The following is a 27,795-nucleotide window of genomic DNA, read 5'->3' as shown; positions in this document are numbered from 1 at the left end:
GCTGGTCCGAACGGACAACACAGCGACCGTTGCGTATATCAACCGACAAGGTGGTCTGCGCTCCCGTCGCATGTCACAACTCGCCCGCCACCTCCTCCTTTGGAGTCAGAAGGTTCTGAGGTCTCTTCGTGCCGTTCACATTCCAGGCCTGCTCAACCGTACAGCCGACTAGCTGTCTCGAGCAATGCTCCCAGGAGAATGGAAACTCCATCCCCTGACGGTCCAGCTGATTTGGAGACGGTTCGGAGCCGCTCAGGTAGACCTGTTTGCTTCTCCAGAGACCGCTCACTGCCAGTTGTTCTACTCCCAGACCGAGGGAACTCTCGGCAGGGATGCACTGGCACACAGCTGGCCGCGGGGCCTACGCAAGTATGCGTTTCCCCCAGGTAGCCTTCTTGCACAGACACTGTGCAAAGTCCGGGAGGACGAGGAGCAAGTCTAGCTAGTGGCGCCGTATTGGCCCACGCGGACCTGGTTCCCCGAACTAGTGCTCCTCGCGACAGCCCCTCCTTGGCCGATTCCTCTGAGGAAGGATCTACTGACTCAGAGACGGGGCACCATTTGGCACCCGTGTCCAGACCTTTGGAAACTCCATGTCTGGTTCCTGGACGGGACGCGGAGGTTCTAGGTGACCTGCCCCAGGAGGTAGTGAACACCATCACTTCGGCAAGAGCACCGTCTACGAGACACGCTTACGCCTTGAAGTGGAACCTGTTCGTCGAGTGGTGTGTCTTCTCGCCGAGAAGACCCCCGAAGATGCCCGATTGCGGTTGTGCTTTCCTTTCTGCAGCAAGGGCTGGAGCGAAGGCTGTCTCCCTCCACCCTCAAAGTCCAGGTTGCTGCTATTGCTGCGTACCATGACCCCGTGAATGGGAAGTCTTTAGGTAAGCATGACCTCGTCATCAGGTTCCTTAGAGGGGCCAGGAGGTTAAATCCTTCCCGGCCCCCCTCCATACCCTCTTGGGACCTGACTCTGGTGCTGAAATCACTACAGCAGGGCCCATTCGAGCCTTTGCATTCAGTTGAGCCAAAGTTTCTTTCATTGAAAAACTCTGCTCCTGCTTGCATTGGCCTCCATCAAGAGGGTAGGGGACCTGCACGCATTTTCGGTCGACGATTCATGCCCAGAGTTTCGGCCGGCTGACTCCCAGGTAATCCTGAGGCCCCGGCCCGGCTACGTGCCCAAGGTTCCCACTACCCCCTTCAAAGACCAAGTGGTGAACCTGCAAGCGCTGCCCCTGGAGGAGGCAGACCCAGCCCTAGCTTTGCTCTGTCCCGTCCGAGCATTGAGATGCTACGTAGACCGGACACAAAGCTTCAGGACCTCAGACCAGCTCTTTGTCTGTTACAGAGGCCGGCAAAAGGGGAATGCCGTCTCTAAGCAGAGGATGGCCCGCTGGATTGTGGATGCCATAGCCCTGGCTTATCAGGCACAGGGTGTGCCCTGCCCATTCAGGTTGCGAGCTCACTCAACAAGAAGTGTTGCATCCTCCTGGGCGCTGGCTCGTGGCGCCTCGCTGACAGATATTTGTAGAGCTGCAGGCTGGGCGACCCCTAACACGTTCGCTAGGTTCTATAGCCTTCGTGTAGAGCCGGTATCCTCCTGTGTTCTCACCTCAAACGGGTAGTGGCACCGAGAGGCCCCGGTTAGTGTCGGCTTGCTAAAACCGCTCCAGAGTGTCCGTACTGTAGACCCTGTTGAGATCCTCCATCACCCTAGGCAGCTGGACGCGGCGGAACGTCCGGCGCCAGGCCTTCATGATGAATCCGTGAGAACCATGGAAGGCTGGGTTCCCATATTGAGACCTAAGCGGTACTCGTATGCGTATAGTCCACGGTATAGCCTTAGAGCCCGTGTTTCCCCGGTAGACTTCTGCCTTTCCAGGAGGTTTTGAATCACCTCAAACTTCTCCATATACACCTAAACGGATGCTATATGTGTATTTGCTCCCGAGACCTCCTTCGGGAAGGATGGAGCCTCCGCAGCGTCCCTGTTCCAAGTGGAACGGGTACGTTTTCCCCAGTGTTATCCAGTCTCACCCAGTGAGGTAGTGCTTGACAATGGTGAGTGGAGCTACTTGTTCCGAGCCCCGGCCTACACCTAATAGGGGCGCAGGCGGCTCGCACAGGGCACTGGAAGGGGCAGCACCCATGGCGCTTTGGTAGGGATCCCATTTTCGTCGGTCACCGACGTGGCGTCGAGAGTGACCGACTGAAAGGGAACGTCTCGGTTACGTATGGTAACCCTCGTTCCCTGAAGGAGGGAACGGAGACGCCACGTCCCGTCGCCATGGTTGCTGTACCACCGCTGAGCCGCCGGGTCTCCGGCTCGGCTCCTCAGCGAAAACATGGTATGCATTGCACCTGCTCCCTTATTATACTCACGCTGTGATCAGCGGCAGCTGGATGCAATAATTGCATGCCAATGTGCATTGGCTCGTTTAGTTTACACTCGAAGTAGATTGGTCTATCGAAGCGATATCCCATTTTTTCGTCGGTCACCGACGTGGCGTCTCCGTTCCCTCCTTCAGGGAACGAGGGTTACCATACGTAACCGAGACGTTATTCATCCCACTGGCAAAAAAATACCAAAAAAAAAAAAAAAAACGTTTAGTATTCATCAAAATGAATTAAAACTAGTGGTTAACCGATATTGTTTTTTTGACAGCCGATGCTGATACGTTGGAAAGCAGGAGGCCGATATAAAGCCGATATATATTTATATATATTTTTTAATTTTAATTAATATTTAAGAAATTTTAAATAATTTCACAATGGATTTAAAAATAAATGTGTAAAATAAACATACTTATACTATAGATGACAAAGTATTTTTCAGAAATAAATAAATATTTAATAAAAATATAATTAAAAAGGAAGTAAACACTGTAACCAACAGAGCACTCAGTATTCTGGGAAGTTTGTGTGCACTGGGAATCATATTTTTCAAATAAAGCCAGGGTAACACTCATTTTACATACAGCACACAGAGAAAATTAACTGATTATGACTGTGGGCAAATGCATAAAGTGAAGCATAACTTGAAATCACGAGTTTAAAACATTCAATTCACTCGGACTGACCATCACGCAGAGAACACGCGATCATGCTGGATAAAAATGCACACTTCACAAGATCTCACAACTGGATTCGACTAAGTTTGCAAGGTTTGTGATATTAAATATTCATTAGTCATTCAAAGATTTGTTTAAATTATATAAATGCGTATTTGCTCAATGCTGACGGCAAACGAGAAAGTGTTATAATGTTTGCCTATTACTAATAATATAAAAGCAAACGTTATAATACTTTTTGTATACATTAATTCCTTTGTTTAACCGTTTTATCGGATTATTAGACAGACTTCTATCCGTATTAGACACAACTGTTAACTACGACGGCGAGGAAGAGGGAGAATGTGAGCACGGCTGCTCTCAGCACCGTCAAAATATAAGAGGCCTTGGCGATATATCAGTCAACCACTAATTAAAACAGTGAAATGCAAACTCAGAATATGACGCAAACCTGCAATAATTAAATGTTAAATATGCATTTAATCCAATTTTATTAACCAATGTCTTTGCTGCTGACCTTAGATGATCCAGTTCAACCATACCAATAAGCAAAAATGACTTTAGATAAACTAACAATTGTGCTTCATTGTTTTTTTGTTTTATTGAACCTTCTTCTCCTGCTTTCTACTGTACAGACGTGCATTTACTTTTCCTTCAGCCTGAAGTTTATACATTACACTTTTTGGTGTGAAAGAGCTTTTACATTTGCTATAAATAGAACTTCTTTTATTAAAAACAATCAAGCCCCGCTCATATTTAAAAAGTAATGCAAAAATAACGCAAAAGTAATGTAACGCATTACTTTCCATAAAAAGTAACTAACCTAATTAGTTCATTTTTAGGGAGTAACGCAATATTGTAATGCATTACTTTTAAAAGTAACTTTCCCCAACACTATGAGACTATCATAAAATTATTGTGGTGGTAAAATAATACCCTGGTGTCAAATGGTAATACTATGGTACTTTGAAAAGCACTATGGTACTAAATTTAATTTACTATGTTTTTTACGTGATATTACTATGGTGCTATGTAAAAATAATAATAATAATAATAATAATAATAAATAAAAAATGCGGAAGTGCCATGCTTTTTGTACATGTAACCTTTCAGTACATTTACCTCTTTTTTTTTTTTTTTTGAGATGGTAAAACCATTGTATTATCGGAAGTACCTTGGAGTACTCTATTAGTACCAAGTACCATACCTTTTGTAAATTTTAATCATTCAGTACATTTATTATAAAGGGCCATTTTACTAGCATTTTTTTTTTGGAAATGTTGCATGGTAAAACCATGATATTTTCGGAAGTAGGCTTACTTTGGACTACTGTATAAATACCATGGTATGTGAATTTCTGTTCAAATGAACACAAGCTCTAACCTGCGTCTCCCACTATTCATTTTTGGTTTATTTGGTGTTGACTTCAGGTTTGTCATAGCGATGCGTTTTAGGACGACTGTTGAGAGAAAAAAAAAAAAAAGAAAAAAAAATGATGGGGACATCAGGTCTTGTAAATGAAACTTCATCTCAGAGCTAAAAGAAAAGTCAGAGTACATGAGCCCTCAGCGTTAGAGCTGTAATGATCAGCCACTTCAAATAAAGCAATTATCAGTGGTGGAGCGAGAGCGCCAGTGTAATGTCATACGGCGTGGCTATTCATGTCGCCCCGCGTCACACTAAACAGATTGCCTTTGACAGCTCTGATGACTGTAGACACTAATGTGCTGTTTAGAGCTTCAGAGAGCTACTGGAGGAAGACAAATTCAATTTGTCCAGTGTGACAGGTGGATGTAGAGAAGGAGAGCGAGAGCTTGAAGGGTGAGTGTGATGAATCTGATTGGAACAGTTTTACTCCAGACGTCACCTCTAGCCTCATTTATGGCACACAAAACAGGGACACTTTCTTGGTTAATTTCATCTAATGAGGACATGGTCGCTGGTCATTGAGATTGAAGAACAATGTTATATTAGAGAGTCATAAATATTCATTTCAAGTGTTTATTAAAAGTGAGGCATGCCATTTTTGTGGCACTAGTGTTGGATTTACCATTGTGTTTTTTTTTTTTTTTTTTTTTTTTCAACCAGTTTTTCCAAACTGTCTGCCATTGGTCAGTAAAACATATAGTCCTGCCTTAAACTCATGCTATTGGTTGAGCTACAATGTAGGTTTGGTCAGGATGGTTAAACAAATGTTTGGGGAAGTCGTGGCCTAGTGGTTAGAGAGTTTGACTCTAACCCTAAGGTTGTGGGTTCGAGTCTCGGGCTGGCAATACTGCGACTGAGGTGCCCTTGAGCAAGGCACCGAACCCCCAACTGCTCCCCGGGCGCCACAGCATAATTCTGAGTATGGGTCACCACACTTGGCTGTATGTCACTTCACTTCACTTCAATAATGCCAATGTTTTGATAGTGACACATTGCTTGCCAGTGTAATTTCATTTTCATTTTAGTTACATTTTTTTTTTTTTTTTTTTTTTTTTTTTTTGTATGGCTATACTGTTTATATTAATTTTGTTAGGTTTAAGTTTGAGTTATTTAGGTAAATCAAGTTAAATTTAAAGAAAATGGGGAAAAAATGTTTTGGGAACTAGCTAAAATAAAAAAGTTTAAGATTTTTAAGTTTTATTATATTTCAGTTAACGGTTTCAAGATTTTTTTTTTTTTTTTTTTACTGTTTTAGTTTCTGTTTACTGTAATAACCCTGGTATTTTTTGGGGAAATCAAAAATTAAAAAGCCAAGAGTACAAGAAAGTACAAGATTTTTTAATGTTCTTAAGTATTAAAGGTAAAAACAACAACAACTTTAATTTATGAAATGTAGTGCAGTAAAAAGTATGACATTATGCTTTGGAATTTAGCGAAGTAAAGTTTTCCAAAGAAAAAAACTCTGATAAACTACAATTACTTTTTAAATTTAATTGAGTAAAGTAAAAATACTTCATTACTGTCCACCTCTGACAGGGTTCACCTTTAGCATCATTTTTACGATGTGCAGGGTCCTCCTTTGCTTTAAATAAGAAACCCTCTGCGTCAATATGCTGACGTGAAAGGCACTGGGAATTTTATCATCATGATTAAATTATATTTTGGACATAAAAAGAGTCAAAGTACGCACATCCAATGCTTCTTAGTCAGGTGCAAGATCAAAGGATTCAACAAATCATGCAAAAAGGATCTGCACACCTTTGTTCTCCCTTTATTTAGAAAAGTAAAAATAATCGTTCAGAAATCATTCTAATATACTGATTTGCTGCTCAAGAAACATTTCTTATGGTTTTTTTCAGTGCTGGAAACCGGGACACCTTATAAGCATTATAAATACCATTATAAATGTCACTTTTGATCATTTTAATATGTGCTTATGGAATAAATATATTCCTATATTTATATTATTTTAATAATATATAATGGTAAGTATATATTCCAAGTTGCCCATAACATTTGTGTGAGTAAAAGGCTATTGACTTCAATGCTGTAAAATTTCATTTGTGTCCGGTTCAGATTTGAGATTTGAGAGATAGGTTTTCAATGAAAAACAGGCTAAATGTTGATTAATTTCTCACACAAATCTACTGAGTGACTTTAGAACACTTTGAAAATAGTGCAGTCGTAAGGTTTACTTTTTGACACTTTTTCAATGATGTTATGACTGAACTGTTTTTGACCTGTGTAAGGTTTCTTTAAAAATCCTTTCACTTTCTCTTGAGAAAATAACAGCATTTGGGTTCAGAATGACATGAGGGTAAGAAAATAATGACAGAATTTTCTTTTATGTTTATTATTCCTTTAAATTAAAGTGTTTTTCATGTCTTTCTCAGCCAGTGTGTGTGCAGTCGTTGTGCCTGTCTCTGTCAGCTGCCTGTGAGGTCAGTCTCTTTGTAAAGGCTGTTTAGCGAGACCCAAAGTCAAAAGCCCTCCATGTGCCGACTGTTTCATCTCAAACAAAGAATGCAGCTTTCTTCTCAGACATTTCATTGTGTTTTCCAAACAAACGGAGCTTTATTAGTGAGCGGTATTTCCATAAAAAGTAAACCGAGTTTAATAAGTGACACATGGATCTCTGAGATCTTTTTGAATGTGTTTGAGAAAAATGGAGTGAATACAGTATGTGATTTAGCATCAGCGTCAGGACACTATCAGTCTAAATTGCCCTCATTACCTGATGTAATCTGCAATTAAAATGAATTCATAATGAATGTCATGGTGCATGGGATATCACAATTTTGCCCGTGAGCTATTACTCCATTTTGCCTGTGCATTTCTTATAAGCCTTCACATATTTTCCTAAAGCCACACACATTTTGTGCTTTCATATCAGATAACGGTTATTATCTTCCCCCATTTTTTTGTCATGAGACAGTAATGTTTTCAAGAAGCTGGGTAGATCTTTTTGAAAACTAATAAAACTTGCCAAGTCAAGCATCACTTTTACTATTGCTTATACTTTGGGCTTTTAATTTATAATCATTAAAATCATGTGTTGATGAGGAGAGTTGAGCTGCTTCCTTTCTAAAAGCAAGTTTTGCCCCTTGGATAAAAAGTTTTTTTAAGATAAAAAAAAAAAAATTCATTGAGAGACTTGGGTGATTTTTGCATGACCAAACATGATTCACACTCACTCATGCAAAAATGTAGTACACATTTTGAACTTTATAGATAGTTGAAGTTGAAAATATAAACAGTTCTGAAATAAGCCTTTTCTCCATCTCTTTATATCCAAGCTTTGTTAAACTGACAAAGTTTGTGTATTTATTGTCTATTCATCAGATGTTCTCCATGGGAAACACACACAGCTTGTAAATTCCAGCATTTCTATATTGAGGAGAGGCCAGAGTGTGTGTGTGTGTGTGTGTATGTGTGTGTGTGTGTGTGTGTGTGTGTGTGTGTGTGTGTGTGTGTGTGTGTGTGTGTGTGTGTGTGTGTGTGTGTGTGTGTGTGTGTGTGTGTGTGTGTGTGTGTGTGTGTGTGTGTGTGTGATGGGGTCTGTTTAAGAGCTTTAGAGCTTTCCTTAAATCCTCACGCAGTTCGGCCCACGCTGTCATTTACAAGCCTTAATATCATCAGATTACACCATTAAAGCACAGCCAAACAAAAGCCTCTGTAAATAACAGACATCTAATGAAAGCAACTCCACAAACAGCCATCAGCAGCAAAAACCACCGCACTCTAAAAATCCAATGTGTGGATTGACAATAACACCACAGCGACACTTACTGACATCTATCTATCTATCTATCTATCTAGATAGATAGACAAATTAAAGGTCATTACCTCTTAGTCATCAGCTCAGTAATAATTTGCATACCCTCAGTGCTATAAAGTATTATGAGATTATGTCTCAAAGTATTAGGATTAGTGCATTCTCAAATCATAGGGTGTTCCCATTGGAAAGAGAAATCACAAATGAGATCTTTTAAACATCTCAGTTGTTGCTTTTGGAGATCAATGAGATTATATTAATAGCAAATAGGAACTTTTGCTTAACTTCCTTCTCTGATGTTCCTATTGGGAAAAATACACCACTAAATATGACTTTTAGTTTCTGAAGAGATCTCAGTTGTGTTTTATACTGTTTGGCTTCCATTGAACTCCATAGTACGGACAAAAAATAAAATAAATAAATAAAAATTAATAAATAGCTAAAAAAAACAAACAAAAAAAAAAACATGTTTGGTTTCCAACGTTCTTCAAATTGTGTTCTGCAGAAAAGAAAATCATACAGGTTTGGAACAACATGAGGGTGAGTAAATAATAAGAGATTTTATTTATTTATTAAATTTTTTTGGGTGAACTATCTCTTTAATATTGAAGCTAAGCAGAATATTGAAGAATAAAAATGTATTTAATAATAATAATAGTAGTAGTAGTAGTAGTACTAGTAGTAATAAAGGCGATTGTGATTTTTTTCCCCCTTGCAATACCAAAATTATATCTCTCAATTTGGACTTTTTTTTATATCTCACAAATCTTTTTTTTTATTTTTTTATTTTTAGATATAAACTCAAAATTCAGACTTTTTCTTGCTTTTCAGTGTTTACATCTCACAAATCTGCATTTATATAGTCACAAGTCTGACTTTTGTTTTCTTGTAATTCTGTTTTTTTTTTTTTTTTAAATAAAAAGTCACTGCAACTTTTTCTCTCAGAATTACAACATTTTTTTTCAGCATTTCTCTTTATATATCACAAAACACATATCAGATCAGAAAAAACACATTACACATACTACACTACAACAGTTGTCTCATGTCTATTTGTATTTCTGCAGGTGAATTTTATAAAAAGTGCTGTATAGTAAATAGTATATATAGTATAGTATTTCTGTTGGATTCTCAAAGTATGCATCCATCCTGCCACAAAGGTTGTATAACCCGCACCGCTCTTTCTGCTAATTCTGAGATTTAAATTTTGCCATCAGGTTCAGTCAAGCCTTTCTATTTTGAAGAAAGTAGCTGAGAAAGGTTGAGAATGTGTCACCTGAGTGCTGCGATTGTGTCTGTGGTTTTCTCAGAGGTCTTCATGGGTGGCAGGGTTTGATGTTCCGCTCGGGGTTCAGCAGTGAGATCACTAACAAGCCTGGACAGCAGGCGCAGGTGAAGCGTTTTAACAAGAACAGCAGAGAAAGCGTCTCACCTACTCAGCCTATACGCTTCCTCTTTCTTTTGTCTTCTTTCTGGCACAATTCTTTTTCCTTTCTTTCTCTTTCTTCTGTCTCGTGTTTCTTTGATCTTTGCCTCCTGTTTCCATCTGAATGTGACACGAAACAGTATGTGTTTTAGATCTGGAGTCTCTTGTGATTCAGTAAAGTGTCTTTCACAGATGCAGTTCTGTCAAGAGGAACACTGTGCCCACAGATAGCAAAATACACTCGGGCCAGTTCCGGTTAGATTCTATAAAGCTTGCTATAAAAATTACCAGCATTATTCAAAGTATCTTCTTTTGAGTTCTGCAGAAAAAAAAAACAAATGTCAGAGGTTTGGAAGAACGTATGTAAATTATGACAGATTTCTGGGAAATAATCAGTTATTCCTGTGTGTCTCGACATGCTGAGTGAGGAAGCAACTTAAGTAGCAACAAATGTGATAAACTGTGAGGCCGTGTTTGTGTTGTAGTCGGTTACACATTTGGCAAATGTAAAAGCAAGACAGATCTATTGCAGATGATTTCAGACATACTGATGCATATTAATATCATTGAATACTGAAAGTAGCTTATTATTAGCTTATGTATTTAGTTGAGGTTATTTAAAAACGATCTTCTCTAATACAAATCATCTTCACTCTCATGTCCTTTAATAATTATGGAATGAAAGCGACATTTGCTCATTGTAAGTGCATTCGTAAAAATAAGAATGTGAAAACTAAAAATACAAACAAACCTTTCTCCTTGTATACACTGTACCCTCCTCCTCCTCCTCTTCCTCATCTGTTTGTGGAACACAGTATTGCTCGTCAAAGTTTACTTCAGCGTTAACACTCTGCCGTGTTCGCTGCAGTCTCGCATGTGAAGTTAACTTTTAGCAAGTTCCTTTATGAGCTTATGAGCGCCTGCATTATTAAAATAAAAGGTTAGTAAAAATGTGCAACGATGCTTACCAGAATTATTTTATCGAAATGACTCCATACATCCATATCATCCTCCCGCGCATCTGAACTCTTCAAATGGTTTATATTTTTATATATTTTAATAGTTTAGCTACATAGAATTAAAAAAAAAAACTATTAAAAAAAAAAATCTATGAAAAGTGCCATCCATTATATATAAAAAATATTTGATGTCTCTGTCTTCTTTAAAATTCAAATCACTATTTCAGAGTTTAACAAAAAAGCAAGTATAGTGTCTTAGTGAAATATTTGATCATTAAAGCATGCATAACCAAAAAGAGGATCATGGGTAACAGATATGAAAGCAGTGCCATTTAATTGGTTGATGTGGGCAAGAAAAATACTGTATTTAATATACCGTTGTGTGGCTTTGATAAATGTTTAACTGCTTTTGCAGAGGAAATACTTAGAATGTCATTTTGCATAACTTAAGTATTAGGGAATAGTAATTAGAAGACAGTAGTCTGAAGTGTAAGTAAAACTCTCTCTTTCTCTCTCTCTTTATTAGTTTAATTTTGTGGGTAAACTCCTGGGCCCTCGAGGGAACTCATTAAAGAGACTGCAGGAGGACACACTGACCAAGATGTCCATCCTCGGCAAGGGATCCATGAGAGACAAAGAAAAGGTATTCTTTCTTTGCTTATCATCAGTGTTTTTCTTTGCTTATTATCAGTCTCTGGGTTGTTAATCAGGGTATATGACGCAGGAACTGGTGTTTTTTGTCCTGTCTTTCACCACATAGTCTCATTGTCTCCGCTGTCACGGGTGAGAAGCGATCTGAACGATCACATCGTTGCGTTTCTGCATGCTGCGCCACTGATTGAATCGATCGATGGTTGCTGATGGGTTGCTCCCCCCGCCTCACCTGGAAAGAGGGATACAATGTCATAAAGAATTGCTAACGTCAGCGTCGTGTCAGTGAGAAAGAGAGAAAGACACAAGAGACAAAGGGACAGAGAGATATAGTCGGACAGGTTTTTGGGGTTATTGCCAAACAGCAGATTACTTCTTAAAGCGTCTAAATGAATTGACTTGAGCTGTCTGTTGAGGTAATTCAAAAGCGTTCTTCTAGTTAAATAGGACTTTTTTCACATTCAATACGGAAGTTTTTTATTTTTGGAAAGTTTAACTAAAAAAAAAAACTAAAAACTCTGTATTGTTCATGTCAGGCCAATAGTTGGCGATGTTATGCACATATAATGAACATGCAATACACATGCACATGACAAATTTGCATTTTTACAGTTTACACATAGATGATATTGGTGTTGTTTTCAAAAACTTGTACTTTGAAACTTTGAAAGTTTGAATTTTAAGGCCCCCAAAACGCCATTGTCATATAAATGAATAGCCAAAATGCATAAAACGTTTTCAAAACAGTGTTGTGTAAATGCCCCTGTTGTTGTTTTTTCTGCCTGAATGCCACTTAAGTCAACATTTTTCTTGCACCAAAAACAACAGTTTAATTTTAGATGATCCATTAAGTTCATGTCTGTAATTTCTTTTAATACAGGTTCAATCTATACACATAGGTACAGTTGTAAAATCGCAACCTTTCCAAATGTCCAAAGTATATAAATTAAAGGGATAGTTCACCAAAAATAAATAAATAATAATTCTGTCATCATTTATTCATCCTCATGTTTTTTTTTTTTTTAAACCTGATTGACTTACTTTCTTTTGCACAAAATAAAAGAAGGTATTTTGGAGACTGTTTACAACAAAGTTGTTTTGGCTACAAGTGACTTTCACTGCATGAAAAAATAAAAATAAATAAATACTGAGATGTTCCTCAAATTATCTTCTTGTTCCATACTTTATGTTAGGCTGTTGTAGCCTAAACATTTTACACAATAATAGCTTTAAATTATTTTTTGGGAGTATTTTCACAGCCAAATTTAATTTGCGATTAATTAGATTAATTAATGGCAGCACCCTGTAGTTAAAAAAAAAAAACAACAACACTGGTTGACAGCCATATATATGTATGTGTGTATATATATATATATATATATATATATATATATATATATATATATATGTATGTATATATTATATATATATATATATTATAGACTTTAGGGTATGGCTGCACAATTAATCAAATTTCTAATCGCAATTACAATTACGGATGCCACAATTACATAATCGTTCAAAGCTGCAATTAATCGTTCAAAGTCCACTTATGTTATTCTGCATGTTTAATATGCATTTTTTTTTCTACATATTATCTTAAGGGTTTTTCCATTGTTTTAATTTTATTTGTAGTATAACATTATAATACCATTCATATTTTTAACAATCCGATGTATAGTTGACATTTGAGGCTTATACTATGGGAAAGCACTAAACATTTTCAGTTAAAGTGTTTTCAGCTTATTTATTTTCACATAATAATACGGCATGCAGTTGCATCAAACAATGGCATAAACATCATGTAAATTGTGATAATCGTAATTAATAATCGCGATTACAATTTCAAGTGAATAATCGGCAATTATGATTTTTGTCATAATTGTTCAGCCCTACCTTAGGGTGTAAACTGCATTTGAAATCTCAATTAAATATAATAACATGTAATTATATGCTTTAAGCAGTAGAAACTTTCATTTTATAATTTTAGATTTTGTTTTAGATGTTTTTTTTTTTCAACTGCAACAAAAACAGTAATATTATAAAATAATATTATAATTTAAAATAACTGTTTTCTGTTTGAAAATATTTTAATATATATTTTATTCCTGTGATGGAATGCTGAATTTTTCAGTGTCACACAGTGTCATCCTTCAGAAATCATTCTAATACGCTGATTTGAAACATTGTTATTAATGTTGAAAACAATGATTTATTTTGTTCAGGATTTTTTGATGAATAGAAAGTTCAGTAGAACAGCATTTATATGAAATAGAAATCTTTTAAAGTATTATAAATGATTTATTGTCAATTTTGATGAATTTAATGCTTCCTTGCTAAGTAAAAGTAAACATTTCTTTAGGGGATAAAATTACCTTACTTTCTCTCTTTACTTTTAAAACAAGCTGTTTTTGCTACTGTACCTTTCATTAGTCGGCTCTAATTGGCTAACTTGTTGCATGCAACATTTATTTTCAAAGGTTCAGGAAAATCCATGATATGATTATTGACATTTTCCTCCAGCAGATTGTGTGCATGTAGCTCTGGTTTCTGGCCGTTTCTGAATGCAGGTGATTTTGATGTGTGCATGTATAAGCATTCAGCGTTCACATGAGCAATCTTCTCCCTTCAGACAGCTGTTCCAGAGCTCAGGGTGTTCTGGAAGGTTTTATCTACTAATTGGGCGTGTTGTTATTGACTGGTGCACTCCTCCGGTCCTGTCAGATTTTGGTGAACAAGCTCTCTGTGGAGAAAAGTGAGAGAGAGGGGGAATTGTGCAACGCAAATTGGCCGGTTTGGATCTGGAACACTCACCTGCACGGTTTTAAGCAGTTTGGAGATTCTCCTGCAGCTCCGTCTCACAGCAGAGAGGAGAGATTTGCTTAAAGCTCATCATTCTCTTTGATGTACTAGAATTTGCAGAAACGAATTTCACAGAATTTACCAAACGATGTTGATAGTAAACATACATGCCCCAAACCCCACAAGAGCTTGTTTTTGGAAGCAGTTTAGAAAACTTTACATATATGTGTGCGTTCACCAGTGAATGTGAAAATATGCTTTTGCAAACACTGTTTTGCATGGAAGCTTGTTTTTTTTCCACAGAATAAAAAAAAAAAAAAAAAAAAAAAAAATGGTAATTAAGACTTTTTTTTAAATTCTGACTTTTCTCCATGATTTCTGAGTTTAAATCTTTCAATTTGACTTTTCCCCTCATAATTCTGTTTAAATCTTGCAGTTTTGACTTTCCCCCCTCATAATTCTGAGTTTAAATTTTGCAATTCTGAATTTCTTTTTTTCTGAATTCTGAGTTTACGTTAGTCTCGCTATTTTGAATTTTTTCTTGTTTACATCTCACATTTATTATTATTATTTTTATTTCCGAAATGGAATACAAATTAAAAAATGTCAAGAAATGTGTGACTCTTTAATCTCACAATTCTAACTTTTTTGCTTTTACATCTTGAATTTTTTTAATATCTTAAAATTTAGATTTTTTTTCTTTTAATTCTCAATTGTTTTTTTTCTTCTGTTTCCACCATAAAAATAAAAAAATGACTAATTTATCACTCACAGTACCTAACATTTCCCACTCTTAACCTCTAAATTACTAACTTGGAATTCTGTTTTTTTTTTTTTTTTTTTTTTTTTTTTTTTTTTCAAAATTATATACAGTCCTATGCAAATATGACAATTATTTTGAAAATCAAAACTGATACTTTTACTTTATTTATACAGGTTCCTGGTTTTATTTTAAACAATTCATTAATGCATATTATTAAAAACAAATTAACAGTCATTTATTCAAAACAACTTGCTCCGCCTCTAAAATGAATAATATTTAGATAAATAATGTTTAAGATCCTTTTTAAAAGAGGCTCTTTTTATTTGCATTTTTAAAAAAAGATTCATAACACTCCACGAAACAGTGCAATTAAAATAATGCTTTAAAGAGAATGAATGGAATACTGTAAATGTCAACCTCGCTAGTTGATTTTTTGGCAAGTAGTTGATTAGCCCATGCTTACTGCCGTTTCATTCACACATGCTCCGTTACCTCAGCATATCTGCACTAAGATGACCTCTTTCAGTAAACAGCAGATTGTGGATGAAATTAGCATCTCATTTGCATAACTGTGACTGTTTTAAAAAGAGCAGATTAACTGCATGACATCAGAGGAAGCACAGGAGACAAGCACACACATAACAGCACGCTTCTCCCAAAAAAAAAATCTGCTCAAAAAAAAAATCACACCCCTCTTAAAAAAAAAAAGCGTCATCATCTCATCATACGACTGTTCTGATGAAATAATTCTTTGCCATGTTTCTGTCTCACGGTTCCTGCTAAATTGCTCGTTTGCTTTGCGCCAGCTAACAGTGCTGGATACAAGCCCCCCCCCTCACTGCCCAGTGTTAATGTGTTTGCATATGGAATTGACATTTTAATTGAATTGAATATGCATGGTATAATTACTGTGGGTGGTTTATTAATTTAGCATTTTTTATTTAATTAATTATTATTGTTATTTTTTTTATTATTTAAAAATATATATTTTAGTTCCTGTACCTCAACTGGTATAGCAAATGCTTGCAAATGTGTACATTTTTCTTTTTTTATATACAGGAAGAAGAACTGCGAAAGAGCGGAGAGGCAAAGTATCATCACCTTAACGAAGATCTTCACGTGCTGATCGAGGTGTTCGCGCCGCCTGCTGAAGCGTATGCGAGAATGGGTCACGCTCTAGAGGAGATCAAAAAATTTCTTATTCCTGTACGTCTGTTTGTACATGTTTGTACAATCTTCTAAACACAAACTGAGCATCAGCATCATCATCTTTCATGTTCTGATTGCAGCGTTTGCCTTCTCTTGGCGGAAAAACACATGTTGGTGTGTGTTTGGGGTTTAAATGTATTTATTTTGCGCCAGCTATCCTATTTTAAAATATCTGTCCTATTATAAAATATCCTATTTTAGCTACAAATATGTTACATTGGAGAAGTTAAGTGCTATGCAGATTCATGTAATTCTCCGGATCTTCTCTATCAAAAACTATGCATATGTTCACATTTGTGCACGGTATTGACTTTATGTATATAAAAGCTCACAGTCACATCTGTTATGCTAATGAAAAGCTACATTAAATGTTACTGTTTATATACAGAATGCCTCCTCTCGGGGAAAACACATGTTGGTGTGTGTTTGGGGTTGCAGGGGGCATATATTTCCCCTTGAAAAACAAATGGACCGTTATTGCGTGTTACAGCTCATTAACTGTGTGTGTACAGGACTATAACGATGAGATCAGACAGGCTCAGCTACAGGAGCTGACGTATCTGAACGGTGGCTCAGAGGATGCCAAAGTCCCAGCGGCCAGAGGCAAGAGCAGCACGCGATGCAGAGGAACTCCAGCGTCGGGACCGCACAGGTACGACAGCGGTTCATTGTACTGTTATCACATCTAGAGTGAGAAACGGCAGGATAACCTGTAAACAAGACTAATGAACTCCTTAATTTCACCTTTTCTGCTGTTTAATGAGAAAAGGATTTGAAACTCCACTGAGAGTTTAATGCGGTATAACTGGCAGATTTATTCTCACATGGACTGGCGCTAATGTGATTTCCTCAAACCAGTCTCATTTTCATCATAGTTGGAGAGGAAAATTCAATCAAACCATCAAAGTAATCCTCCATTGGAGGATAGAATATAATAACAGCGTATTGTTATTTAGTAAATGATAGCCAGAAACTAAAGATCTGTCTGTCTGTCAGTTGAAAGATGCTTATAAAATGGCAAAGCTTTATTATCAGTGGTGAAAACAGTTTTCATGCCATTTTCAGTGTTCTTTTTTCAGGATTTTACATTGAAACATTGTAAAATACCATCAATTATGTTCGGTTTAATGCCTAAATAAATCTGACCCCAAACTTTTTAACAGTAGTAAACTTTTGGACACATTTCTGTTTTACTATACTGTTCCATACCTTATATTAATATTAAATTCATCAAAACTGTGGATTTATTGCAATTACATAAGGAACAACAAATAGATAAACATATTAAAACATTTTTTTTAGCTCTGTCTTCTTACTTTTGTAAAGAAAATCTAATGTACACTGAAAAAAAATCACTTAAATTTCACTTTAAAATTGCTAATAAATTTCACTAATTCACTTCATTTTTAAACAATACAAAGAAACAGCAAGTAATGCATTGAATTGCATTGAAATTGTGAAGTAGATAAACTGAAATACTAATCCTCTATTTACAACTTGGAAACATTATTTTTTATACTGTAGTGTAGGCACAATTTATATTTGTCTACAAAGGTAATGTACAGTAAAGCATCTAAGTATAGTTTGGTAAAACGGTGTAATATCACTAATTCAGCTCATTTATGTCCAAACATTTCTCTTGCAGTGTATATGTATTTTTTTCACACCATTTTTACATTATTGTGTTTGTATTTTATAAATGAAGAATTCTTAGTTATAATGTTTAGTTAATTATATATATGTAATTCACTTGGGTGGATGTGTCCTGCAGGTGTAGAGGGGGTGTTCCTCCTCCTCAGGCTGCAGTCCCGCGGGGGGTGGCGCCCAGAGGAGCTCCGCCCAGCAGGGTTCCGTCCAGCAGAGTAAGGGGCGTTCCCTCACAGAGAGCACGAGGAGCTCCGCCCCCACCCGGGTACAGACCTCCCCCTCCGGTGGTGCAGGACACCTATGGTGAATATGTAAGTAACTGTCACTTGCTTTGCTGTAGACGTCACTCTGTTTAGAGTCTATATCAAAGGATATTTATAACATTCACAAGGACAGAATTAATGAAGATCAAATTATAGTATCCAGCAAATGGGGGCAGGATGACATACTATTTCTACTGGATTTTTGAAATATGCATTCAAGTATGTTTTTGCAATTCTAGTTGGTTTTGCAAAAGTTAATTAATTGTACTGTACCATCACCAGTGCAGATCTACGCACTTAGAGATTCAACCATAGTCTTGGCTAGTGTTATTTTAGTATTATTTATATACCATTATATTATTAAATAATATACTTAATTAGCCTTTATTCATAGTAATAAGCTTTCATTAATAGTAATTTTGATATGTGACTGTCATATTTATTTATTTATTTGTATTTTAGTTATTTAACATTTATATTTTGCTTATTTTTTTATTTCAGTTAAGTTTTTATAATTTTAGTAATTTAGTAATAATATTTAAAAATTTCAAATTATGCCCTGTCAATTAACTGAAATAAAATAAGTTTATATTTTTCGTCTAATAATTGTTTTTATTTTATTATATTATTTTTTTTTTTTTCTTTGTAAATTTATTTAGGGCCAGTTTTACTAAACAGGGCAAACAAGCGCAAGAGCACAATTCCAAAACAGTGCTGATGGGAGGGGAAATTTCTGCGGGTGATTTACTAACGATGCAAAAATTAAAGAACACAGCCGCAACATCTCATTTACATATCGACCAACGCAATATACCAATATACAAGGAAATAAAGAAGATACAGTATGTGGAAAAGAACCAGAGGCCAAAAAATGAAGTGTTACTAAAAGTTTTGTTAGACCTGGTATTGCGTTACTCCTAGTTGAGGGTTCCAAGTCGTCTTTTATTTTCTGAAGCAAATTAAAAATAACATGGCTTGGCAAATGATATGTTCGTACAATGTGCTCTTCTGGCATTACAAATAAATAAATAGGCTACATGTGGAAAAAATCCTCTCCCTTCTAGCACGCACTCTCTGTTCTCTGTGGTGCCTCCTCTGAGCAACAATATTTGCAGCCATTTCAAGCCCAAAACAGTTTTTTATTTGGGCTTTAAATAATGGCACAAATGCCAGTAATTTGACAAACGCAAACGTTAGTAAAACGCATTGTGTGATTCATTTGAATACTCTCCTCCCATAAATTTTGCATCTGAAAGGGAAACTTCTGCAAATGCATATTAAATAAGGTCAGGCGCAAAAATAACTGCGTCCACGCCTTTTCAGTGCTAATTTGTCATTGCGCGTCTTTAATAAAAGCTGACAGTAAAATTTTAGAAATTTCCAAAAGACGGTTTGTGTAAAAAGTTTTTTTTTTTTTTTAAATATCTTGCCTAAAAAAAAAAAATCTCTAAAATTATACATCTCATTTCTTTGGCATTTAATTATTTTTTACAGTTTGGTGCCACCAGGCATGCAGAAGCAACATAAGCAAGACACTTACTCTATTTGAGCTGTTACAGTAATTTCAATACCTTTCTAGAAAGAGAGAGTGATCTATGATATATGTCTATAATAGCCAGTGTTTTATTGTTGACATTTCTCATATCGATAAATGATATAAAACAAACTGAATAGCTCGCCAAGGCTCTCGCAGAAATGAATGTTTAACGACGCTGATCTCATTTGTCAGTCGTAATGGAACAGTACATGGTGCGTCTGTCTATCGGAGACATCCTAAATCATTTCATCTGCGTGATTTACTGGTTTTTCTTTGCGATTATGGGGAAAATGGTCTTATTTGCTCGCCTGCTTCTGACACTGTTATAGATTTCCACTGCTTTGAGTTTTAATTTAACAGAGAGAGTTGCAAAACAAGCACTTCAAATACATTGAGCTTATTTGAATGTTTGCCAGCCCCTCTCGATGTTGTGTGTCTCAGAGGTCTTCTGGCTCGCTTGTGGCATATTTAACAGATGGTGGGCTCTGAGAGGTGGGTGGAGTTGGCACACTGCCCCGCAGTGCCCATATCTAACCACATCTGACAGGTTTATTTAGGGGGCACTGTTCGAATGTGCTGGGGTCAGAGGAAACGACTCAGTCGCCAGCTGTTCCCTATCGTTTCCACGGCCTGGATACATGCGTCTGTGCAGGAGTCTGAAACACTGGGAAAGATCCGAACATCTGTGGGATGATAAATTTGAAGCTGTCACTGAGAATCAGTTCTTCTAACTGTCCTGAGAGCCGAAGAGTTCAAGACAATTCATGGGAAATTACTGAGATCTTTGTGGAGGAATGGTGAAAATGGATAAATGAAAATGCTGTCACTATTTACTCAACTTTATACCTTAAAAATGAAGGTTGTAATTTGATTTGATGGAGCCATGAATTAACAACCATGCAGTTATTTTTTTGACGTTGATGGTTCCATGAAGAACCTTTAATCTTCTGATGCACAAAAGGTTCTTTTTAGTGGAGAAAAGGTTCTTTAGATTATATAAAATGCTAGGATGAAAAAATGGTTCTTTTAAGAGCTGGTCACTCAAAATGGGTCTTCGTTGTTTTTTTTGTTGTTGTTGTTGTTGTTTTTTGCAGCGATGCCATATAAGACCCATTTTAGGTTCCCTAAAGAACCTTTCAGTGAACAGTTCTTAAACGAACTATGCCTTCTTAGTGTGAAGAACATTTTAATCATCTAAAGAACCTTTTTTTCACTATAAAGAACCTTTTGTACAATAGAAAGGTTCTATGGATGTTGAAGGTTCTTTATGGAACCATCAATGCCAATAAAGTATCTTTATTTTAAGTGTATAGCATCACTGTGAATACCTTCTTTTTGAACCTTTATTTTTTAAGAGTATGGAACTTTTCCATTGCATGCAAGATTCTTTAGTAGAATTATTATTATTATTATTTTTTTTTTTTTCTATATTTAAATGTTCTTCACAGGCTCTTTAAAAGATATTTCTTTTAACAACTGTTCACTGAAAGGTTCTTTAAGGAACCAAAAATGGTTCTTCTATGGGATCGCTGTGAAAACTCCCTTTTGGAACCTGTCTCCTATTTTTTCAGTGGAACAAAAAAGTAGAATCTGAAGGATCTTGACAAATATATATTTATATGCAATAACAGAAATCAGATTTAATAAGGATCTGTAGTTGTATGGGCTGTTATAGTACACGTTTGTCCTTTTTGGTGCTTAATACATGTGTTTTTATGATGAGCTGTCATTGTATGTAAAATATGCATGCAAAGTCTTCTGTTGTGTTCCATGGCAAAACTAACAACATGGGGATGGGAGCGACATCAGTGTGAATAAATAATGACAGCATTTTCAGTTTTTGGGTGAACTATCCCTTTCAGAAGATCTCTGTTGATCTCTTTTTCTTTTTTTCCCTCTTTTTTTCAGAAGCCTTTATGTTTTTATGTAAGCTTTGGTTATGTTGATCACATGCTGCTCGTGGGGTTGTCACTGGTTTTCGTGGATCTGTTGTGACAGCTTCAGACTACAGCACCCATATTGTTGGGCTGTGTGCTAAAAGACAGTCTTGAGTGTTTAAAGATAGTCTAGAAAGGCAATGACAACCCTAAATGAAAGAGTGTGTCTTAAGACTGACATTAAGATCGTATTTTTGTCTGGTCTCACTATCGAATGCCGCTTTGGACACAATAAATTGCTCAAAAGTGACAGTGAAGACATTTATAATGTTACAAAAGATTATTATTTATCATAAATGCTATTCTTTTGAACTTTCATCAAAGAATCCTGAGGAAATATGAAGCAGCACAAGTGTTTTCAACATTGATAATAAAAAGAAATGTTTCTTGAGCAGCAAGTCATCATGATTTCTGAAGGATCATGTGACACTAAAGACTGGAGTAATGATGATGAAAATCCAACTTTTTTTTACCTCGCTGTTTGTGCTTTTATCTCCATCCCATGTGGCAACTGATTTCATCAGCCAATCATATCCACTCTCACCAATCAGATTAACAGATATCAACCAGCTCCATCCGCTCTCAGTGTCTGACTTTACAGGAATCAGCTAATCACATTTGCTTTCCCAATTACTCTGGCAAGAAAAGATATCAATCAGTACACGATTGATATATCTAACCCGAATTCGACCACATATCTGTCTTTGAGAATCAACTGAGGTCAGCGTCAATATGTGTCTTATGCGATTTGAAAACATCTTGATCAGATTACTGCAAATCAGTAAGCTAAAATACATTTTAAAGGCACAGAATCAGATTTTTGAGCATGTTTGTGGGTCGTAGACGGTGGATCCATCCGCTCTCGTGTAAGTCATTAATATGAAGTAATTGCATCGGTCGTTTGTCTCTCTCTCTCGAGGGCCGCTCTGATACCTGACTCACTCTCTGTGGAGGGTTACAATAATAGCATTACAGCATGTATTATCCCGGTCTGTATCTCAGAACCTCTGCTTCCACAATCAAAACCGCTTGTCACTTTGGTTTAGCCTCATAATTACAGAGCCGGTTGCGGTTGCTATCTCTCCTTTGGTCGAGGGCTGAAATGATTTTCTTTGTCACCAGTGTTGTGTTATGAATGCTGCGTCCAGTGTGATGTTTCTCAAACCAAACACAAATCACGGGTTTGTGTTCTCAATAGAGACATATGGGTTTGCCTATGGGCTCCTCCGTTGAGGCGTTTCATTCTGTCCACACCGCTTTTTTATCACGCTGAAGTACTTTAGTGACATGCAGACCCGTGTGAGAGATGTTACTGAGTAAGTGCAGACACAAAACATATTCCTGAGCCTCGGGTCTTCAACTGTAAACGTCTTTTTTTTTAGGGGGCTTTTGACACTTTCTTTTGAAAGTATAGTACACTGAATAAAATTTAGATTTAGAAACATTAACACTTTTAATGAAACATGAAATTTTAAAGTAGAAAGACTAAAATTGTAAAGAAAAAAACCATGTATATAATGCATAATATGTAGTAAGAATATATATGCACATTACATATAATAATAATAATAATAATAATTTGTCATGCACATGCTTTTTATTAAGCAGAATTGTTAATGATTGAAAAATAAAATCTGGTTAGAAATGTTTGTGAATTGATCATTATTATTTGGAAAAGACTATTTATCATATGTTAAATATAAGAATATATATGAACATTGCATTGCTGTATGAATAATATTTTGTCATGCATATGCTTTTTAATCAAAATTATTAGGGAGCAGTAAATTTTTTTTATTAGAAATGTTTGTAGATCAATAGATCAATCTGAATTATTTGGAAAAAAAAAAAAAAAAAAAAAAAATATATATATATATATATATATATATATATATATATATATATATATAGATACATATATATACACACACACACACGCACACACACACACACACACACACACACACACACACACACACACACACACACACACACACACACACACACACACACACACACACACACACAAATATATAATACTATATATTCACACCAAATGGCTGTATCAACAATATTGTCATGCATGTGCTTTTCAATGAGCAACATTTTTAAGGATTTTGAAAAACTAGTATATTATGTATAAATGTTGGTTGATCAATCAGGATTATTTGGGGAAAATATAACAATATATGATGTTTAAAATATATGCATAATATATAAGAATATTTATGCACACCACATGGTTATATCCAAATATTTTGTCATGTACATGCTTGTTAATAATAAGAATTATTATTTATTATTTTTTTATATCATAATATATAAGAATATATTTGCACAATGCATGTCTCTATCAATAATATTGTAGTGCATATGATTTTCATTAGAACAAAATTTAAATAAATTAAAAAAAAAAATAAAACTGGATAAAAAAATGTTGGTAGATTGATATGAATTATTTGGGGAAAATATAACAATATATGATGTTTAAAATATATGCCATATTTAAGAATATATACAAAAATCTACATGAAATGCACACATTAAATCATACAAATATATGCAGTATATATTTTGTGAGGTCAGTCCACAGATAAACACACAGGTGTAATTGAATGTGCAAATGAATACCGAAACGTTTGCTTTGAAATTATACAAGTGCCATGTTGTATTTGTCGATACTTCTGAGATGTGCAAACAACCCGCATTCATTTGTGCATTTGCATCGACGTATTGAACAATTTGATGTGACTGGAGCATGTGCACTAACCTCCAGTTCCTTTCCTTTGAAACTTGCAGAAGTATTATATCTAATGAGAGAGACATTCCTTATCACTTAACAAGCGAGAGACAGAGCATGAAATTCCATTAAACGGATAATGTGGTGCACACTTCCGCCTCCTAGTTTCAGTCTGACTACCCCAATACCCATAAATCAGTTCTGTTTATGCAAATTTGGCCAAAACACCATGATAGCTCAGTGTTTATGACTTCCATCCTCTCTCAGTTTGATCTCCATGGCAGAAGCCACTCTTAATTGCAGTCAACACAAGTGTGATGTTGTTTAGTTCTGTGTGACCAGCGCAAGTTTATTAGTCCCGCAGTGCAGGATGTTCCTGAAGTCTTGGGCATCTGTCTAGTTCACGAGCCACTCTAAACCACATGTGTTGTTTGGGTTTTATGTATAGTCTTAAAAGTTAGACGGTATGAGTGAAGTGCGCTCATCAATCTTTGAGTTCATTAGTGCTGTTGTTACAACAAAAGTGCTATTTTTCATAGTCTAATGTAGGTATATATATATATATATATATATATATATAGATATATATATATAATATATATATATATGTGTGTGTGTGTGTGTGGGTGGGTGTGTGTCTGTTTGTCTGTGTTTATGTGCGATAAATTTAGCTCGACGAATTTATACAGTAGGAGTTAATGTAATTAGTTTATTTTGGCATTGGAAAATTAAATTATGATTATAAAATGAGAGGAAAAAAACACACACACATATACATATGTACTTTCCTGGACCTTGACACTGTTATTTACTTGGCAGTCTATGGGACAGTCTCAAGCCTCCCTGTTTTCATTCAAAATATCTTAAATTGTGTTCCGAAGACGAACAAAGCTTTTACGAGTTTGGAACGACATGGGGGTAAGTGAATAATGACAAAATTTTCATTTAGGGATGGAGTATCCCTTTAAATATTTTTAATGCGTTAAACTGAAAAAAATAAAATAAATAAATCGTGAATGCGCTAATTTTGACACACCACTAATATATATATATATATATATATATATATATATATATATATATAGTCACAAATTATACAATTATACAATATCATTTATATATATTTTGTAATATCAAGGAGTCATAATATTTATATTATATTATATAGGAGTCAGTGTAATTTGTTTTTTCTTTTGGAATTATAAAATTAAGTTATGATTATAAAATGAGAAAAATCATGGAAAAAAGACTGGTTGTGATATTGCTTACATAGCAAATTTATATATTTATCAATAGAAAAATAATCATATTTTATGTTTGATGTTATATTTTATTATATTATATACCTATAATATAAGTATAGCATAACTATATGATTATTACACATATATAATACATACAAGGCCATATAGGTTATTTTTTATAAAGATACAGTATATATGTATGCTTATGGTGTTTAAAGTGTAGCTTTTTGTATATTACATTCTAACATTTTTTTAATTATTATTAATTTTGTTCTTTTGCTTTGTCGCTCAAGTAAGTGTTGTACGTTTAAATCCAGCTCTTTCTACTTTCCTGATCCATTCTGTTCTCTTCTCCTAAAGAGTTCCTGTCTTGTCTCTGTAAATACTATGGATAAAAATGGCAAGAAGGCAAAAACAATATTCCTTCATAGTGCTGTTGTGCTGTAAATTGCATGTTCATATTTGTTTTGTGTTCAGTATTCTGAGAGAGTCAAGACGCTCGGAGCATCTTGGCAGTCCTAAAGCTCTTATTATGAGCTGTGAAACTAAGAAATGTTCCAGAAAACCCAGCGACTGGAGCAGATATGAGCAAGTAAGATGGAGTTAGTCAAACAAGCCGTGTGTGTGTGTGTGTGTGTGTGTGTGTGTTTCAAATGTTCTTCAGGTAATGTGTTGTGATTGTGTTGCAAAATGTATTAACCTTATTTAAAGCAGTTGAAGTCTGTAGAATAACCCCATTTAGATGACTTGTTAAAGTGTGTCTGTGTGTGTGTGTGTGTGTGAGAGAGAGAGAGAGAGAGAGAGAGAGAGAGAGAGAGAGAGAGGGGTCTCGTGGCGTCTAAGGGCAGGTCTTATCTTCTAACAACCTGTCTCTCAGCCGATTGTGTCTGTTCTACCAGAACGCTCACCTGGGGAGCTTCTGTCACTCATTCAGACTGTAGTATCAGTGTGTGTCTCTTAAGCGTGTCGATGTTCTCATTATGTCTGATGTAAAGTGTGTGTTTTGGAGGCCCTCGAACACTGATGCAAAGCTCTGATGATAGTGAGAGATCAAAGATTTCCCTCAACCAAGACGTTGAGTTATCAGAGCGACACCTGACTTTAGTCTGTTCAGGAAAACATAGCTTTTCTCAGAGTTTTTCTTCAGGATGTTGGGTGACAGTAGAAGCATGTCATCTTTTGTTCTGAATGGTTGCTAGGGTGTTCTGGGTGGTTGCCAGGTCATTGCATACATATATATATATATATATATATATATATATATATATATATAATTTTATTATTAATAAATTTTTACTTTTATTACTGCGTTTATTGTATGTATTCATATGTATTCATGTTAATTAAACTAATAATACTAGTACTAATAATACTAGTAATAGATATTATATATTGTGAAATGCATCATTTAGGGTTAGTCTGTAGTCATTGTAAATATCTTTTGTATAAAGAAAATAGTCTGTACCCTCATTGAGCTACTGTAAGTAAAGGCATGTCTCTCTCTCTCTCTCTCTCTCTCTCTCTCTCTCTCTCTCTCTCTCTCTCTCTCTCTCTCTCTCTCTCTCTCTCTGTGTGTGTGTGTGTGTGTGTGTGCAAGAGAGAGGATAAACATGATTGAGTTTGTCTGGGTCTCTCTGTGTCCCTAATGTGGCCGTGCGTTTCTGGCACTGGGCTGGAGAAGGCAAATGTAATGTGATTACATGGCTTTACTGGGCTCTAATAGAGCTCTCTCCAGCACACTGCTTATCTGAGCTCCGACCAGCATCGCTCTGATAGACTCACTGCAGAGACCCCAGCTGGCAGCGCCAATAAAGAGCCACAATTTCATTCGCATACTCAGAATTAGAGCACAGGTGAGATTGAAAACAGGTTGCCTGCTGCTGTTACAGAAACCTTTGAAACCTCTGCTAATGTAACAATGGGGGGAAATGATACAAACCAACTCAGGAGCGTCACTTTGTTTAAAAAAAAAAAAAAAAAAAGTTGTGGGAAAACTTTGTTTGGGTGGACATATGTGGTGGTTGTGATGTCACAGAGCAGTTTATGAATATTAAAGGAGAGAAGCGATCAGTCAACAGAGCAGACGGAGCATGTGAGTGTTTGCTTAATACTTTGTTCCTTCATCTGTTGTTTAAATTGTTACTTGCTGCTAAGAAGGTTTATTTAATTCTATTTCAATTAAATTCATTTAGAGTATATTTGTATAGCGCTTTTCACGATACAAATTGTTGCAAAGCAACTTTACAGAAAATTAAGTTTCTACAATATTTAGTAGTAGCTTATCAGTGGTGACTGTCAGTTTATGTGCGTATGGCAGAAATGTACAGAAAAATCAATTAA

General features: G+C 35.9%; 1 protein-coding gene across 3 annotated transcripts in view; it reads left to right on the top strand.

The window, feature by feature from the left end:
• The window catches only part of LOC109074713 (KH domain containing, RNA binding, signal transduction associated 3), a 174,767-nt gene that overhangs the window by 115,739 nt on the left and 31,233 nt on the right, over positions 1-27,795 (top strand). For all 3 annotated transcript variants that reach the window (XR_006157407.1, XM_042746046.1, XM_042746045.1), the window contains exons 3-6: positions 11,189-11,305; positions 15,938-16,084; positions 16,600-16,739; positions 17,859-18,045. Coding sequence is in view for 2 of the 3 variants with exons in the window: in XM_042746046.1 (XP_042601980.1) it covers positions 11,189-11,305; positions 15,938-16,084; positions 16,600-16,739; positions 17,859-18,045 (591 nt within the window). In the remaining variant the exon portion in view is untranslated. The remainder of the gene's footprint in view (positions 1-11,188; positions 11,306-15,937; positions 16,085-16,599; positions 16,740-17,858; positions 18,046-27,795) is intronic.

The sequence above is a fragment of the Cyprinus carpio genome, chromosome B19 (assembly GCF_018340385.1).
Source record: "Cyprinus carpio isolate SPL01 chromosome B19, ASM1834038v1, whole genome shotgun sequence".
In the NCBI taxonomy this organism is placed as follows: Eukaryota; Metazoa; Chordata; class Actinopteri; order Cypriniformes; family Cyprinidae; genus Cyprinus; species Cyprinus carpio.
This window is presented reverse-complemented; position numbering and strand designations above follow the sequence as displayed.